General features: G+C 39.4%; 1 protein-coding gene across 1 annotated transcript; it reads right to left on the bottom strand.

Annotated features, from left to right (window-relative positions):
• Window positions 1–387: 387 nt before the first annotated feature.
• Window positions 388–17097, bottom strand: LOC132345850 (uncharacterized). Its single transcript, XM_059888918.1, has 3 exons — window positions 16902–17097; window positions 6324–8666; window positions 388–718 (listed from the first exon to the last, which is right to left on the bottom strand). The coding sequence occupies exons 1-3, from the start codon at window positions 17095–17097 to the stop codon at window positions 519–521; spliced, it is 2739 nt and encodes a 912-aa protein (XP_059744901.1). The 3' UTR covers window positions 388–518.
• Window positions 17098–17935: the final 838 nt, after the last annotated feature.

Genomic DNA, 17935 nt, shown 5'->3' on the forward strand with positions numbered 1-17935 from the left:
TAGGCTGAGGAAGGTCTTCTCCTTGACAGAAGTATGATACTAATTTAACAGCATCTTTTCAATAGCAAGAGAAACAGCATTCTCTCACTAAAGTACACGTCTACTTCCTCATTTCAGAAATGTTAAAACAAGAAGAAAATGGTTTCTTATAATAAAACAGATTACTCTTACCTTTTTGCACTATAGGTATTTTTGTAAGCCAACTCAAATTCTTAGAAATAGGATCCATTGCAAAACTATAGTAAAGAGCCCGATAGTGAGTTATTTCAGTTTCTGAAGAGAACAGTCGTCTTGGCAGGCAGTCGTGTCTTCAAGGAGGTAATTTACCAAGTTGGGATTCCTTAGTGGGTCATAAAGAGCTGATTATTCTAACAATATCTTTTCTATAAAAGCATTTAGTGACCACGTTGCCGTGGTCAAGCAACAGGGTGTATATTCCGAAAATAAGAAGGAGAGGACGGGGGTGAGCTTCAGCAAGCCGTGGCCTTTGCTCTGGTTCTGGAGAACAAGGCACTGGCCTACTCACCGGACCCTTCGGTGACGTTGCTGGCGAGCGAACTTCCTCCCGCAGAGCTGGCCCTTTTGCCGTCTCGGAACTGCTGCCTCCTCCTGGCCCACTGCTCCAGGGCTTCCTCCTGGGAGCCGTCGCTGGCCCTCTTTCCTTTTGGAGCCAGTTCCTGGGATAACTTTCGAAGACTGCTGGTTTCCAAATTCCCATCTACATTAAACCACATGAAGTTTGAAAGTGAGACAGCACTTCAAAACAGAATTTCAAATGTTCCAGTCTTTGAAACAGAACCACTGAAGACTAGAACTAGAATGATTTCACTCAGTTCCTTCCTGATGCACTTTCTCAACTTGCATTACTAAAACAGAGAGAGTGAGAGAGGAAGAGCAGGAGGAAGAAACAGGAGAGTAAGAAGGAGAAAAAAGAGCTGTATAGACTGAAGAGAGATTTACGTAGGAAACAGGGGAATCATCATGCATTTCCTCAGTAGGATTCAATTCAATAGATATTCCTTGGGCAGCAGCAGTATGCCTGATACATTGTATTAGTTTGTGTTAGTTTATTAGCTGTTTTGGAGGCGCACAATGTAAATCAATTGTTAATTACATCTACTGAAATTACTGTACAAGATATTATTATTATTATTATCTGAATTAGTTCAGGTATGGTCTTTGAAAACAAGTTTACTATTGAACTCTCAGTTCAGTTCAGTTCAGAAGGACACAGATTTCATACTTTTCTTGCTGTATGTGTTGGTTCAAAATGAGAAGGATAAAAGCCAAATTACATGAAGGCTTTGATATTTTTATATTTGAATAAATAACAACTTGAAATACTTTATTTACTTCCAAACTGCTGCTTTCTGTCAGCACAAGCTATGAGACTATACGTTAATTAGAAGTAAGAAAATTACAGTTAAACTAATTACAATACAAGCAAACTTTAAGAAAATAATTATCAAAGTGAAAAACAAAACTCATATAGCAGAATACATAATAACATTGAAAGTGATTTGAAAGGCTAGACTTGGTTAGGATTTTTCTTTCACTTTTTGATATTGTGCAAAAAGAAACCAAATTTTAAACTTTATTTCTAGCAGCAAATGAGTTTTTAGAATTTAATGTTTTTAAATTTAAAATCTAATTTATCAGTATCAAAGTTTGTTCTCAGAACTATTTAAATAATAAATGTGGTATATCCATGAATACATATTCTTTTTTATGTTTATATATAGTTACTACTCATCCATTTACATAACAATTTTCACTTCACTTGGCAGAGCCAAAGACATGGGAGGAGAGAAGAGTCATTATTCAATTCCTCTTATTTTCCATAATTTTCCTGTTGAGTCCTATCTCTTCCCTAGGGCTTAAGAAGTTGACCAAAAAAATGGCATTCATTCTATAATATTTACTGTTCCTTTCTAAACTAATTTCTACTGTGCTAGTTACTAGGACTGCAGCTATGAACAAGATGACTCTTGCCCTCTGGAGTTTTACAGAGTGGTGAAACTCAAAAATGCTACAGAGCTGGCCTGTCGCCCTTTCCTTCAGTGCTCACTCTAGTTCCACAATTTGTTGAGATTGGGAGGCCAGGCTGACTCTGAAGGCATCCATGAAAAGGAGACTTTTCTCATGTCAAATGTTGTACATTTAAAGCAATTCTTTTCTGAAAATGCTGGGGGGGAAAAAATGAAGTTCTATGAATCTAGGAAAATATAGGTAAGGGGAATATGACTGTGACATGGAGAGAGAAGTTTTCCTCTAGAATCTTAAACATTCAAACGAGGACACATCCGTGCCCTCCAGTGTGTTCTGAAGTGTGATTTGAGAGCTACCGTGATGCTTGCTGAGTAAAACCTCTCCCACTGTTACTTGGTATTTGTAGAACCTCAGCTTTGCAAACACATAGAAGGTAATTTTGTTCAACCACCCACTCTATGCTTAAAACAATTCTGCAAGATGTCTACCAAGGAATTATTTGGTCTGAGCTTCTCAGTCTCAAATTTACAACCTGCTTACTACCTGAATCTGCATAATCCTTGAATACTTGAAGCTGATAGAGGTTTTTCACCTGGTGGATTTAACCTTTGTCTCAGTAACCTCTGCTCACGTATAAGCCTCTCCCTCGTTCCATGACTACCTGATAGATGGTTTATTGAGCCTTTCTGGGAATAAGATGGGGATGAGGACCCTGAAGGATCTTGAAGGACTCAAAACACAAACCATCCCTTTGTTAGGGACAACATGTTAGTCCATCAACAAGCGTGCTGGTGTTTTATGAAACGTGACTGCAAAAGTAGAGAGCTAGCACCGTGAAAGCCAGAGGGGGGCCTGGGAAGTGAGTTCAGGCCAAGGAGAGGGAAATGCAGCTCTGGGTGGAGGAGCCCTGTTGGCAGAAAGCTGGGCCTTCCAGCTGGCCCCAGGCCCCTGGCCCTGCTCACATGCCGAGAGACACTGAAGTGGCCATGAGTGTGGACATTCCCCAATGTCGTCAGAAGTCAGCTGCTCGGAAAGTAGCCCAAGAGCTATAATTCTGTTACCAGAAAAGGGATGGCTGTTTTATGCATCTTTGGACCCCTAGTACTTGGTGTAGATCTTAGGACCACAGACTTCGTCCCGGCTACACTCCTCGGCACCTTCTGCCTAGATGCAGGCTTGCAGAATCACTCCTTCCTTAGGGGCATGGGGAAATAAACGATCTCACATGTTACCTGTAAGTTCTGTATCATATTACATAGAAAGGACTGTTTAATTACAAATATTTCTACGCCAGGCAAAATATCATTTAATCCTTCTCATTACCTGTCATTCTCTCAGAGTCACCTAGATTTGGTTCCCTCATTAAAATGCTTTATGATACAGAATTCCCGGTTCTTTGGCAGAGGTCTTAAAGATACATGTCAGGCAATTTGTAGCTGAAGAAAGGAGGCCCTGAGAAACCTCTTTACCTAAGAATGTGCAGATCAGAACCCAGAGTTTTAGTCTTAAGAGGTTCGGACTGGTATGCTTTCCCTTACAGCACTGGCTTTGTAGCTCTTATAGCATGCCCATCCCTACTACCCTGGGTTAATCTACTTCAGAGGTGGTAGATTGCTGAGCCTGTACTGTGTCTTACATGTCATATAATCTAGAGATTCATATAGACTAAAAAATCCCAGATCTCCAGCTTTCTTGAAAAACGAGAAGGCCTGGCCACTCAGGGCCTGAATTCTCATTGCTTCAGGACAGCGACCCCTCTGGTCCACCCACACTCCATTATTTCTGACTTGCAGCCTGCTTTACTCATTTATACTACCTGCCCGGCCCCTCTAGGCTGTGACCTCTAATCTAGTTAATTCCGAAGCACGCACGTGGTAGAAGGAACTCCGTAAATACAGTCAGCACCCACATCAGGGATTCTTAATCCAAGGTACATGGATAGATGTTGAGAAGCTGGAGGACCCCTCTGCAAATAAAGGCATACATTCATGCCTATATTAAAAACAAAAATTTCTAGTACAAAGATATCCCAACTCTTCAAGGCAATCTATACTCTGAAAAAAATGACAAAATCCTGGCCTAAAGTAGCAATAGTATAATAACAATGGTATTGAATTAAGTATAAAAAACTCACAGCTCTAGGAGAGTCAAATCCATTTAAAGACTTACATATTCAAACAGCTAATATAAACATTTTCACTTCTGAACTGTTTTCCTGTTTGTTTGTTTGCTTTTTTGTATGTGAACAGAGTTTTCCACAAACAATAACTTTCCTGAATTCATCCTTTCATTCAACAAACATTCACCGAATACCTACTTTTCAGGCAGGCAGTGTTCAGGTGCTCTGGATACAACAAAGACCAAAATAGAAAAAAAAAAAAAAAAAAATCCATGCCCTCATGACTGCATTCTAGCGAGAGAAATCAGAAGAAATAAAGTAATTAAATGCACAGCACATTCGCAGGGGAAGCTGCTGTGTGTGAAAGCAAGACACGGGAAAGGAATATAGTACACCCAGGCTGGAGTGGACAGGGCTCAGCTTGCAGTCTTGAATTGAGTGGCCTGAGGGGGCCTCACAGAGAAGGTGCTAGGTGAGCAAAGATTTCAAGAATGAGTGTGAACCGTGTGCACATTTGGAGGAAGGGGAGTCCAGGTAGTGGGAGTTGGGCTGAGGAGGACCGATGTGGGCTGGAGCCTGCCCAAGCGAAGGACTGATGTGGGCACTTCCCTGGCAGATTCCAGCAGCTCAAGAAAGTCAGTGTGGCTGGAACAGAGTGATCTAGGGGAGAGAAATAAAGAGAGGAAGGAGAGAGTTGTAGGAATAGCCTTTCAACGCAGCACAGCGATACCAGGAACTGGTAGCTGGAACTGTGCACGAAATGGGACTACTTCAAAGTCTACGGAAGCACAGGATCAGCTCTGGGAAGACTGACTGAATTATCGATTCTGACTTGAATTATTGATTTTCTTAAGGAAATAGCCCTTTCTGGGAAAGGCAGTTCAGGGAGGAGCTTGTCCATGGAGGAGGAGTCAGCCTGGGAGGAATATTCATCCAGGTGAGCACACACGTGCTCTGGGAGACACCAGTGCTCTTATTGCAGATGGGCTTCCTGCAGACTGAAATAACTGTGGGCTGAAGCAAACGCAGGGTTGATGCCATTGATTCTGGTGTCTAGGGGTGGGCGTTGTTATGATGTGGATCTTTACCTTAGTGGGTTCATATTAAGCAGATGACTCTATGTGTTGTTTTAGGGCATTTAATTCTCTGCGAGGTAAATTTCACATTTCATGCTGACACTTATGTGCCTTTGTGTTTTATTTCTACTTCTAAATTTTATTCTATTAAAAACTTAGGGCTAGAACAGCAACGAAGAAAAGGCAGCTTCTTGACTAAGTTTTGTCCTTCCAAATATCATCTATGGCCGCACTAGGAATGTTACTGGCAGTTTGGAAGGAAGTTCTTACTTTTTCGTGGGCTACCCTTGTGGTTCAGTTGGTAAAGAATCCGCCTGCAATGCGGGAGATCTGGGTTCGATCCTTACTTTTTCAAGATGCATTTAATGTAGAATAATTACACAATGTAGAATAATGCTAACCTTATGTATAAAATATTTGGGCTTATTGAAGAGAAACAAGAAGGGCCTCTAATGATACGATGAGGATCCAAGATTAAAAGCAGACAGGCAGTATTATATATTTAGGAAAGAGCTTCTATCTTAGCCGTCTCCAAGAGAGCTTCTGGGTTCTATCAGTGGTTTGAAAATGGCCAACCAATCCACAAGGGAGGTCAGAGGTCTGCTTGTGGTCAGAGGTCCCTAGGATGGCTCAATGCGGATTAGCCATGACTGTTTCTGTTTTTTGTCCTTTGCTTTAATTACTATTCCACATGGCCTCCTGAAACATGTATGCCATGCTTCTGCAATGACACGGCAAGGTTTAAAAACACATTTTATCACAAACATTTTCTTCCAATTCTACTGAACATGCTTAGCTTGCAAGAAGGAAGAAATGGCAGATTATTTAAGAGTGGCAAAAGGCTAACATTTCCCACAAAATTGATTTGGCAATACATCAACCTTTTAAAGAGAAATCGATTTTTTTAGACTTTATATTAAACTGCAGTCTTGGTAATTTTGCTATGCACTATTTATGGGTGGGGTAGGAGATAATGGAAAAAAGCAGGCTGATATATGCTTGCCCATATTCATCTAACTCTAAAATACTCAATATATCTTCAGCCATAAAGAAAAAATCCCAAGCAATAAAAAAAGACTTCCCAAAGGTCAAACAAGTAAAAACAATGAAAGTTAAAGATTCTATACAGCCCACTGTACCTTTCAGAGCTTTCTGCTTCTGAGGGGAGAACAGGATGTCTATTTGGTGATCATAAGTTTCCTTTGGGTCATTTTTATTTTCTTCAGGGTTTGGCTTTGTTGATGCAGTCCTTTGGCACCCTGCTGGCTCCTGTTTACAAGTGGTTAGTCCAAAGCTTTGTTCATCCTGGTTACCATATTGGTCAGCATCATCAGTAGTCAGGGTTTTCTCCATAAGGAACAGGTTATCTGTAGCACACATTGCACAGCTGAACTCGGCACTGTCTGGAAAATTCATCTGAAAACAGACTTTATCATGATTCTCCTTTGCCAGGGCTTCAAAATCTCTGTAGCATGCATTCTTTGCTGTAGGCATAATTATATGGAATTTGTCTTTTTCAACGTTTCCCAGAGAGCTGGGAGGCTCTTTAGGACTTTTCATTCCCATGGAATAATTAGAGTAAACAGTGTCTTCTTTATCACCTTGAATAATTAATCTTTGGTCTAACTCATCAGCTATTAATGTCATCACTGGCGCTTTTGTTTTGCTGGGGACCGCTGTGTCTGGATGGCTTGCCCAAGACCCTGTCTGACCCCACTCTGCGGTGATGCAGCTGCTACTGCCGAGTGGCTGGCCAGCAGAGAGGTTGCCGGAGGACGTGAGGCTGAGAGGTGGATGCGGTGTCCCCTTCACTTCCAGTAGCTGTGCTTTTGTATGAGGGTCACTATGTAAAGTGGTGTTTTCAAAGTCTCTCTCAGTCACATCAGTAAGCCCTTCCCCATAGTCTTTCAAAACTTCAGCACAGTGATTAAAGGAAAAGGGATCCCCAGGGGTTTCTTTAGGTTCTGAGTGTCCGGCGGCCCAGGGTGATGGGCTGAAAGAAGTGGAAGACTTCAGAACATTTTGAATAGAAGGGAAAGATAAAGAATCTGAGTTCTCATAGCAATCTGCAGGTGGAATTTTGCTGCCTTTGCAGTAAATGTTGGATGCCTTTTCTCCCACAAACTGCACGCTCAGAGAAGACGAACCAAAGTCAGAGCCTTTGTCATCTTGAACTGGAAAGATGTCAGTAATGGAACTTGGCAAATAATTTATTCCGTCTGGGCTGGGCTGTGTATCTGGGTCCGATGTGATCTTTTCTGGCTTATCTGAGATGATTTTTCTGTCTCTGTTCACATCTGTAGGGTCCTCAAAAGGTGTTTTACTTAAGTCGGTATCGCTTAAGCTCGTGGTCTTTAAGGTACTACGTGAAGTAGGAAGAATGTTTGTGAGAAGAGTCTCAGCCTCAGAGACACGTTTCTTTTGGGGGGTATTCTTACTGACTGCACAGTTCTTTTGCTGAAAGATGGCAGATTCCACCGCACAGTCATCTGAGACTGAAGGTACTGTGTCAGGCTTATTCTTCTCGCTGTCAGGGCTTGAGCACAGGGAAACCACAACTGTATCAAAATTCTCCTCCTTCTGGAGACCAAACACAGTCGGGGGAGAGACGTGCAAACAGCCTGAACTGTGACGCTTGTCTTCCAGCTGCCACTTCTCAGGGCACCCAGTGTCGGACTGTGCAGAAGACTCGGGCCCTTCTTCAGCTGAGTGGCTGGAGGCAATGTTTCTGTTTTTCGCTATTTTCAAACTTTTTGGTGGACAAGTTATATTTATTAATACATTCTCTTTCTTACTCACGTATTTGACTTTAATTCCTTTTCCTACGATGCTAACTTTCAGTGAGGGGCTCTCAGTTCTGGCAATTTTCCCTTCAGATTTAGACGACGCTTTGGGTTGTCCTTCTTCGACCGACAGATTCTTGCACTTCAAAGAGCAGCTTCTAGAAGTGTCGCTTCTCTGAGAGTGTCTGACAGAGTAGCACGGGTACCATCTTGAACACGTCTTTTTCGTTGGGAGCCGTATTCCTGTTTGACAGAAACAGCTGTTCTTGATTGCTACTTGTACGTGGACAACCCCACACCTCACGTCTGTCACGGTTTTGCCTTTTGATGGTTGAAGGGCCTCTGAGGTGTTTGGGAAGCCCCGCAGTGCAATTTTTTCTGATAATGGTTCTTTGCAGTCATTGAACGTGACCGCTGGTAAGACTTTGTCTGATTGATCAGAAAGGAATGAAGGAGGCTCATCCCTTTCCTTTTCCTTAATTATTTTGCTTTCAGAGGGGAGTTGTTTCTTATCTTTAGGGAAAAAAGGAGACTTTTGCTTTCTACTCGTAGCAGCAGATGTATGGTCATCTCCACTTTCCTGAGATTTTCCTAATGCCCCAGTCTGATGAAATAAAGCTCCTGCGGTGTCTCCTTTGACTTCCTTTTCAAGATCTTTTATGTTTTTTTGGCATGCTTGGTCAGCAGCCTGAGGTTCACCTAAAGAAGAAGCAAAAAAGAAAAGCTTTCTGTGTCCATTTAGAAAGCAGCCGTTCCAAATTCTAGGATGAAATTCAATGCATATCCTTTGTAAGTATTTTGACATTCATTCCTAGTTATGTCAAGCTATTTTCCACAAACATTCATTTCTAATAAATATGTCATTTTAAATCAATTATCTTAGAATGCAGAATATCACTTGGTAGTTTTAGGAAGTAGGAATCTAAGTTAAGTTTTACTTTGAAGCAGAGACTTCCAAGATGGGTGAAATAAAAATTTCAAAGCAAATTTATGCAAACGGATTTTAAGAGACTTCTTGATAAAGAGCCAGTTGCCATGGTCAGGTATTTGGCCCAAAACTGACACCTTGTAACCTTTACACCTCTGCTTCATAATATTAGAATATTTTGCTTGGCAGATTTGCAAACATGAGCATGAAGTATTGTATCTTGTGTAATGAACAGCAGACAAAATACAAAGATTTCAACTTACGTTTTAAATGTCTGAAAGAGAGTATTTCAAAGGGAAAAGAAAAGAATGAGCAACAGAAAAATAACGATGTCATGGATATCTATGAACCAGGTGTCCACAAGGATATCTTTATTAAGCTAATTAAGATAAAAATGTGAAAAGTAGTATTTATAATTGTTTTAAATAGTATTTTATATATACTTTTATATTTTAATGGAATTACATAAATAATTATATATAAAGAATAAATAAATAAATTCTCTTCAATCAGATAAAGGAAAATATCCTATCAAAATTTTGCTAGAGGTGGCGTAGAAGTTTGGGATGGAGAAAACTAATTGCTGTTTCATGATCAAATAAAGACCCATATATTTAAGAATTATTACTTTCCAATTTCAGGAGAGGTATACAGACTTCTGATTTGACATATAGGTTGTCGAGCATACTGAAGGTCCTTGGAGAGTCTAACTATTCCCATTTGTCTATTTGTCTCTCTTTTAGTCTGAGGGAATGACTTTTCTTATAGCAAATACTCAGAGTTTCCAGTGGGCCTGATTATAGTCTGAGAGCTGTCACGTGGAAGTTGTATGAAAAACCACATGGAGACAAGGCTCTCTGACGCCCATTTACAGCAGGTTATAGAGTGGTGGCCTGACTTCCAGAACTGTAGATTACAATTTTATCTGAAAATAGCACCCTCATGCGAAGAACAGTATATAGCCATTTCAGTTTGATAATTTTACAGCTTATAGCCACTTTCTATGGCCTATACTTCAATTTCTGCAAGTAGGAGATAGATACCCACTCCAGTGTTCTTGCCTGGAGAATCCCAAGGACAGGGAAGCCTGGTGGACTGCTGTCTATGGGGTCGCACAGAGTCGGACACGACAGAAGCGACTTAGCAGCAGCAGCAGCAGCAGCAGCAGCAGCAGGAGATAGATTTGAGACAGTTACATAGGAATGCATTGATGACAGAGTCTAAGAATAGGGACTTTAATAGCCTTTGTTTGAATATGTAAATATTTTTATTTGAATTGTTGTCACTTGTAATTCATATAATTGTTAATGCAGAAATACATACATAGTAACAATTGACCAAATTTCTAAATCATTTTATAATATATATGTGCATTTATCTTCCTATTTTTATAGTTATTCCTGTGATAAAGATAAAAATACATAAACCAGGTAGTTCACTTTTTATGTACTTATAAAGCCAATGAATTAGACTTACATACTGTGGGATTCAAGAGTTTCCATTTTTTATAGGCTTTTCTTCTTTTCCTCCTCATTTTAGGGACCTGAGGGTCTTCAGCTTTCACTGGCCTTTGAAAGTATCAAATTTGAAATTATTTTCCACTCAGAATTTAGGTTTTAGTAAAATTACCAACTAACTCAATTCATTTGCGAACTTGATAGCACAATGTCATTTTCTGACATTCCACAGTTTTTCTCTGAATCATTTTGTTTTCATAATTATGTTCTCCTTTCCTGTTTATTTCCATCCCAACTATTTAGTGCATTATTATATACTATGTGAACACTTAAACATAAATTCTTTTCATATGTGTAGACATTTAGGATGCAAGTTATAAAGTCATATTATGTTTACTTTGATCATTTGAAATTCCGGTTATTTTTCCAACAAAGCTCCATCTAAGTCAATGCTATGGTTTTTCCAGTGGTCATGTATGGATGTGAGAGTTGGACTATAAAGAAAGCTGAGTGCTGAAGAATTGATGCTTTTGAACTGTGGTGTTGGAGAAGACTCTTGAGAGTCCCTTGGACTGCAAGGAGATCCAACCAATCCATTCTAAAGGAGATCAGTCCTGAGTATTCATTGGAAGGACTGATGTTGAAGCTGAAGCTCTAATACTTTGGCTACCTGATGTGAAGAACTGACTCACTGGAAGAGACCTTGATGCTGGGAAAGATTGAAGGCAGGAGGAGAAGGGGATGACAGAGGATGAGATGGTAGGATGGCATCACTGACTCAATAGACATGAGTATGAGTAAACTCTGAGAGTTGGTCATGGACAGGGAGGCCTGGCAAGCTGCAGTCCATGGAGTTGCAGAGTTGGACACAACTGAGCAACTGAACTGAACTGAACTGATATTCCAATTTTTTCCTAACCTAATAGAAATACCTAATCCTTTTGGCTTAATTCAATATCAGCAAATTTCTAGCTCTTCTATATTAAGTGGGGTAGAGTAGAGAGGTGCTTTGCCTTCATTACATTATCATATATACTATATATAAAATTTTGTTTTAGTATACAACATGTATTCTTTATAGAAGAATCTATTATTTGTGAAAGATCAAATTCATTCTTTGCCTTTACTATGAAATAAAGGATTCTTTTCCCTGCTGATGTCTTAACTAATAGAAAGTATTGGGGAGATATCCAGGGAGAAGGCAGCCTACTAACTAACCAGGGAAAAACCCGCCTGTGCTTAGAACTAAACCCGATTCAATTGCTTCACTTTCAGAGGATTTAACTGTCTGCACAGATACAAAGAAAAATAGCTTCCCACGAAGCAGTTTGTTTTGAGTGTATCTGGGCAGCCTGTGCCTTTGGACATCTCAGCAGAAAAGCTCATCTTTTATCTGTTTTGCCAAATAAAATACGGCTGCTTTGTGGCCAGTTTTGGCAAAAACTTATTTAAATTCTTCTTAACCCATTTCTCTCCTCAAAATCCCATCATAGTAATGTGTTGATTTAAAATCCCTTTTCTTCCATAAATTCTCAGTCTCATAACTTCATGAAAATTCCTTTTCCTTAGGCTACCTTTCTTATATAGAGCAATTGACACTCATTTGGTGTCTTCTAATTAGCCTTTATATTCTCTCCCCAATAGACACAATTAAGTTTCTATGGCTGAGTAAGCAAGTAATAATCCTTTCTTCTTAGCAGGCCAATAAGGGGTAGGGTTGGGGAAAGGATTACAAACACATAATTAAAATCTTTTTTTTCTTAACCCCTGTCTGACACATATTGGATTTTCTAATTAAAAAAAAAAAATGCTTCAAAAGCACTTGACTAGGTTATTGATTATTTCTGTATGATCCCATTTAGTTTGAACAGTAAAATGTAGCCTGCTGCACTTTGTTCAGGGGAAGATCTGGGGTGTGTCCTGCCTCTGCTGTTTACTTGGCAGGCCGCGTAATCTCTGTGAGGTTGGTCTCCAAAGGAGAAAACGGCAACACATTTCACCTTGCAGAGTTATCGTGGAGAAACACAACTGAAAATATGTTATGTATGTTTCCAGAAGATGGCATTTATTATCCTTAACCTTGTATTAGAGTATATATATAGGACTATTAGAATGCACACATAATTAAAGTTGAACAATGCCTGGCGTTGGCCTTTCCTGGTAGCTCAGATGGTAAAGAATCCGCCTGCAGTGCAGGAGACCTGGGTTCAATCCCTGGGTCGGGAAGATCCCCTGGAGGAGGAAATGGCAACCCACTCCAGTATTCTTGCCTGGGAAATCCCAAGGACAGAGGATCCTGCTGGGTTACAGTCCATGGGGTCACAACTAAGCATGCACACACACAGACACACACACACAATGCTTGACATTGGGACATAGTCCATTGGATCAGAGCTGCGAGTGAGTGCTTAGACAAAGCTGATCAAACCATAAACTTTTTTAGAGCTAGAAATATTTAGAAGAAGTTTTCAAGATTATCTTATTAAGTTCTAATTTTATAGGAGAAAGACATACCCAGAGAGCCCTTGCTTTCTGCATCACTCAGGACTAGAAGCCAGGCTCTTAGGAATTAGACGACTCTTTGAGCAACGCATTGTATAGATGCCATGGAATTATCTCTAAGCACATAGAGCAAATTTTATAATCAGTTTTCACTTTAGCTCTGAAATAGCTCAACTTTATTTTAGGGAATTGAAAAAACTGTTGAGTGTGTCAGCCTAGCATAGTGCCTGACACATTCAGTTCAGTTCAGTCGCTCAGTTGTGTCCGACTCTTTGCAACCCCATGAACTGCAGCACGCCAGGCCTCCCTGTCCATCACCAACTCCCTGAGTTCACTCAGACTCACGTCCATCTAGTCGGTGATGCCATCCAGCCATCTCATCCTCCATCCTCCCCTTTTCCTCCTGCCCCCAATCCCTCCCAGCATCAGAGTCTTTTCCAGTGAGTCAACTCTTCGCATGCGTAGTGAGTACCTACTAAAAGTGCAAGAAGAAATGAACTAGATGGACAGCTTCTAATTAGCCCCTGTGTATAATTATGTTTTTAATGATGCCCCTTGGACGTCTCTGGTGGTCCAGCGCCTAAGACTTCATTGCTCCCAGTGCAGGGAGCCTGGGTCTCATCCCTGGTCAGCGGACTAGGTCCCACATGCCAAGACGAAGGCCCGGCACAGCCAAATAAATAAATATTAAAAAAATAATGGCCCCTCTTGTTTTTCCAACTGTATTCTTTCCCTTTACTCTGTATTAATTTGTTGATAGTTAATAAAGTTATTATTAATATTACTCATATACACGTGTATGTATAATATAAATATATTCAAGATTTAAAGTAAATATATATATTATTAGTATATATATAAATATATTTTTTAAAATCTGGACAACTGCAATGGCTTTCTAATTGATTTTCTTACTTCTATATTTATGTTCTTTGAATTTACATAGCAGCCAGATTTTTAAAATATACAAATTAAATCATGTCATTCCCTGTGTTTAATACACTCTAATAGTCTCTGATTTCACTTTGAAAAAATTCTAGGCACTTTACTGTTTTTTTTACACAAATGCATAAGCTATAATTTTATCCACAAGTAAAATATATCACCACTAGACCTTTTAGGATTTACATCATAGTATCCATTCCACTGCAGATTTCTTAGACTTATATTTTTCATAAATGTTTATTTGTTCTATGTAGAACTGGCAATAAGGTTCAGGAAAATTACCATGATTGCTATTATATATCAGTCAAAACCTATCATATTTTAGAGCTTTACATTGGATTTTATAGATTTTTTTTTTAAACTGGGTTTTGACTCATAATTCACAGAAGAATGAGGAAAAATGTAAACAGGAAATATGAACAATATCTTTCTACTGCACAATTATAAAGTGACAGCATTATTTTCAGAATATTGTTAGATGGCAAAGATTTTAAAAAAGGTATTGTTAGAAAATTTTACTGGTATCGCTGTTTTGAAAAATTACTTAAAAATTCTCTATTGTATTGTTGAAGCTGAAGTGATTTCCTTGTAACATTCACAGGGTATGTTTTGCTGGCAATAAGAAGAGAAAGAGTCATTAAAAGGTACAAAATGATAGCTATTAAAATTCTATGAAATAATCTCAGAAGGTTAAATGTTTAACTTCCAGTGTAGCATGCTATCAAGTACTTTTTAAAATAACTATTGGTTCCAGTTTCTTGTAGAATTTTCAAGAAATCTTAATACATTTCTTATAACTTCGTTTTCTTGGTTTTCACACATGGACTATGTTCTCTGTACTAAATGTTTAAAGGAAATTTATATATGTAAACCAAATTATGAAAAATTTGAGTTAAAAATAGTTAAAGAAAATTCTAAAATTTCCATTTACTTTTAAAAGTGCATTTAAAGTATGCAATATTATCTTCTACTGTCATTCCTGATTTTTGAATAGCCTAGAATGTAAACTGTATTCTTTTGTCCTTAAATTTCTAAAAATTATGTATGAGCATAAGAAGAGTTATACTGGAAAACAGCTGTTTCAGCCCATGTATCAGTTGAGACTTTCCCTCACTTCTATGGGTCTACAAGAATGAAATTTTACTCACTTGGTTGCTGGGCAGTAATTCTTAATAACTACTCTAAGTTTCCTAGTATCATGAAACTGAACAGCTTTGTTGTTGTTCAGTCACTCAGTCATGTCTGACTCTGAGACCCCATGGACAGTAACCTGCCTGGTTCTTCTCTCCATGGGGATTCTCCAGGCAAGAATTCTGGAGTGGGTTGCCATGCCTTCCTCCAGGGGATCTTCCCAACCCAGGGATCAAACCCGTGTCTCTTATGTCTCCTGCATTGCAGACAGATTCTTTACCACTGAGCCACCTGGGAAGCCCCTATGTATACCTATATTTATATACATTCATATGGATAAAATATTAGAATCTATTAGGTTAATGGCTTTAAATAGAAACATTCAAATCTCACATTCAATGAAACCAACTTTTCCTTGCCCTAAGTACCATATTATGAGTAGGCTGTTAAAGTTTATAGGGAGTATGATGGCTATCTATAAAACAGACTCTTGGTGATCACTGGAGCATAAATCTGTTAAGGTCTTCAGTTCAGAAGAATAGATACAAACAATTTCAATACTAAAATAATTATCTTTAAAAATAAGCTTTGTTGAAATATCATCACCCTACTTGACCCATAGTTGCTCAAACATAACTTTAGAGGATGAGGGTAGCCCTTGGGCTGGAAGCTCACTCTATACAAGTTAAAGCAGAATCTCGGCAGAAATGAAATGCAGATAGAAAAGAGCATTGTCGAGTGTGGAACTTATTGTTGTTATTATTATTATTAATGTTTTAAAAATTGGGTAAAAAAAATTTGTATTAGTAAACCAAAAGAAAATTGAGCTTGGTATTTAATAAGGTTTGCTATGTTAAGTAATACCAGTACAGGAAGGGAAGAATGAACTAAAAATGAAAATCCCTTACATTTTCAAAAGTGTCTAGCCTTTGAGGACAGATTCGTGTGCAATCATCTACTCAACGTCCTCCTTTTTCATCAGAGGAAATAGAGAAGTGCAACGGATTGCTCAAGGAAACAGTGTTGAGATGCTGTTTCTCTTCTTTTTCATCATGGGAATACTCTGAAAAGTGAAGAGCTGTTTTTTTTACCTTAAGATTTTTGGAAGATTTTTATTGCTCTACGGTGTTAAATGTGGAGCCTCCTCCTGACATGGTCTAGGAACTCTCTCTTTCCTCTCTCACTTCCTTATAGAATGATTCTGGTAAAAGGAGATGGATCATAATTAGGAAAACCCAGTGTGCTTCCTGCAGAGGCAGACTGAAGAATCCCTTTGTGCTATGGGCTCAAGGTTCTGAGTGGGCCTTAATATAAAAATGTAAACATATTCTAAACTTCAAGGAATTTGTGGTTTAACACAAGAATTCTCAGACTAAAGAGGTTTAAGAATCATGGAGTAACTTGCAAAAAATGTCAATTTTGGAACCTCTTAAGAGATTTGGATTCTGAGGAGGGGCCTAGAAATATGCATTTTTAATGAGCACTTACCCACCCTCTCAACCTCACAAACATACCAAGTGGTTCTGATTCAGAAACCCCACTGAACCCAATGCAGTCAGATGGAACAGAGTCTCATTCAGAAAATCTTTAACAGCCTTAAGATTTTAGACTAGAACAGTCCTGAGGAAACCTGCAATGAATAGAGTTTCATTTCATTCCACCTCATTTTCCTCCTTTCCCAAGCAGTACACACTAAGGCTTATGTTTGGATGTTTTAAATTTTGGTTTAAGCACAGATGCTTTTTCTTTCTTTCTATATCTGCAAACTTCTAGGAAGAGATCACTTTTTAGTTTGTCTCAGCCCAGCATAAAGAGACTCTGCCCCACACTGCATCCTAGGTCTATCCTAGGTGTTAAGGCCACAAGATCGTTCTGTAATCCTGTGCTAAAGGTACCTTGTGATAAAATCTAGCAAGTCAGCTTAGCAGGACAGGGCTGCAGAATAAGATGTTAAGTTGTGTTTTTAATTGCTTGTCTCCCCGGTGTCCACATGTGGTTTTTCGGAGTCGAAGGTTTCTATTCTTTGGGCTTGACTTTGCCTGTAAGAGCTGACGTGATGGGCAAGGACGGGGGGATTATGGGAAGTGTTCATGAGGAGGGTACCTGGCAGGGCAATGATGTGCCAAGGCCTTGGCCTTCCTGTTTGCAACGTGCACCGGAAGCTCATCCTCCTCCGAGGCTCAGGACTGCGCGAGAGTGTTTCTTCCTGAAGCGCCACTAGGGAGACTGTCTCCCTGGGGTTCAATCAATCAGATACCAGGCCGCGCCATAGCTAACCTGACTGGAGCCACCAGAACTTTAGAGGAAATTTAGTTTGGGATCCAACAAAAGTCGATAAAACACCCCAGTGTAGACAGCCTTAGATTACCCTAGTCTCCCGAGGTTCCACTTAGAGAAGTGAGATAAGAATGTAGGATCCACAAGAGCGGTGCCTCTTACCTTCCTTAATGTGCTCCTATTTCACACGTGTGGGAAAAAACTCACAGTTAATCAATCATATTGGCTGCAGGACTGAGTACCACTTGTTTTCCTGTTTCCTGCCAGTGATTTGTGTACCGCCTTTAGGAGTTTGACCACTGCTGTAAAATAGCCGTGCTGTTTATTTGCTTAGTAGTTTTTGATTCACTAAATTTTGAACTTTAGCTTCATGTTAGATAACAAGACATGTCACATTCTGGGTTGTAGCTAATACATATTAGAACAAATAACTAATGAAAAGAAAATATTTTCATCTTGCATCCCCGGAAGCCATTTTTCGTATCACCAATGGTATGCATCTCTTACTTTAGAAGGTGTAGGCACACTCTGTGTGCTCTTATCATGACAACACTAGACATCCTTGGAAGTGTATTTTGCTCTGCCGCAGATCTTCTTTGGCTTTGGAATGACTGTAAGCGTATGTTTACCTAATCCCACATGCAGAATGATGCATGGATTAAATACCACTGCACAAGGAGGAATCGCCCTATTCAACTACAGTTAGAGCCGTACCTACTCTAAAACAT

Source organism: Bos taurus, chromosome 7 (assembly GCF_002263795.3).
Source record: "Bos taurus isolate L1 Dominette 01449 registration number 42190680 breed Hereford chromosome 7, ARS-UCD2.0, whole genome shotgun sequence".
Classification (NCBI taxonomy): Eukaryota; Metazoa; Chordata; class Mammalia; order Artiodactyla; family Bovidae; genus Bos; species Bos taurus.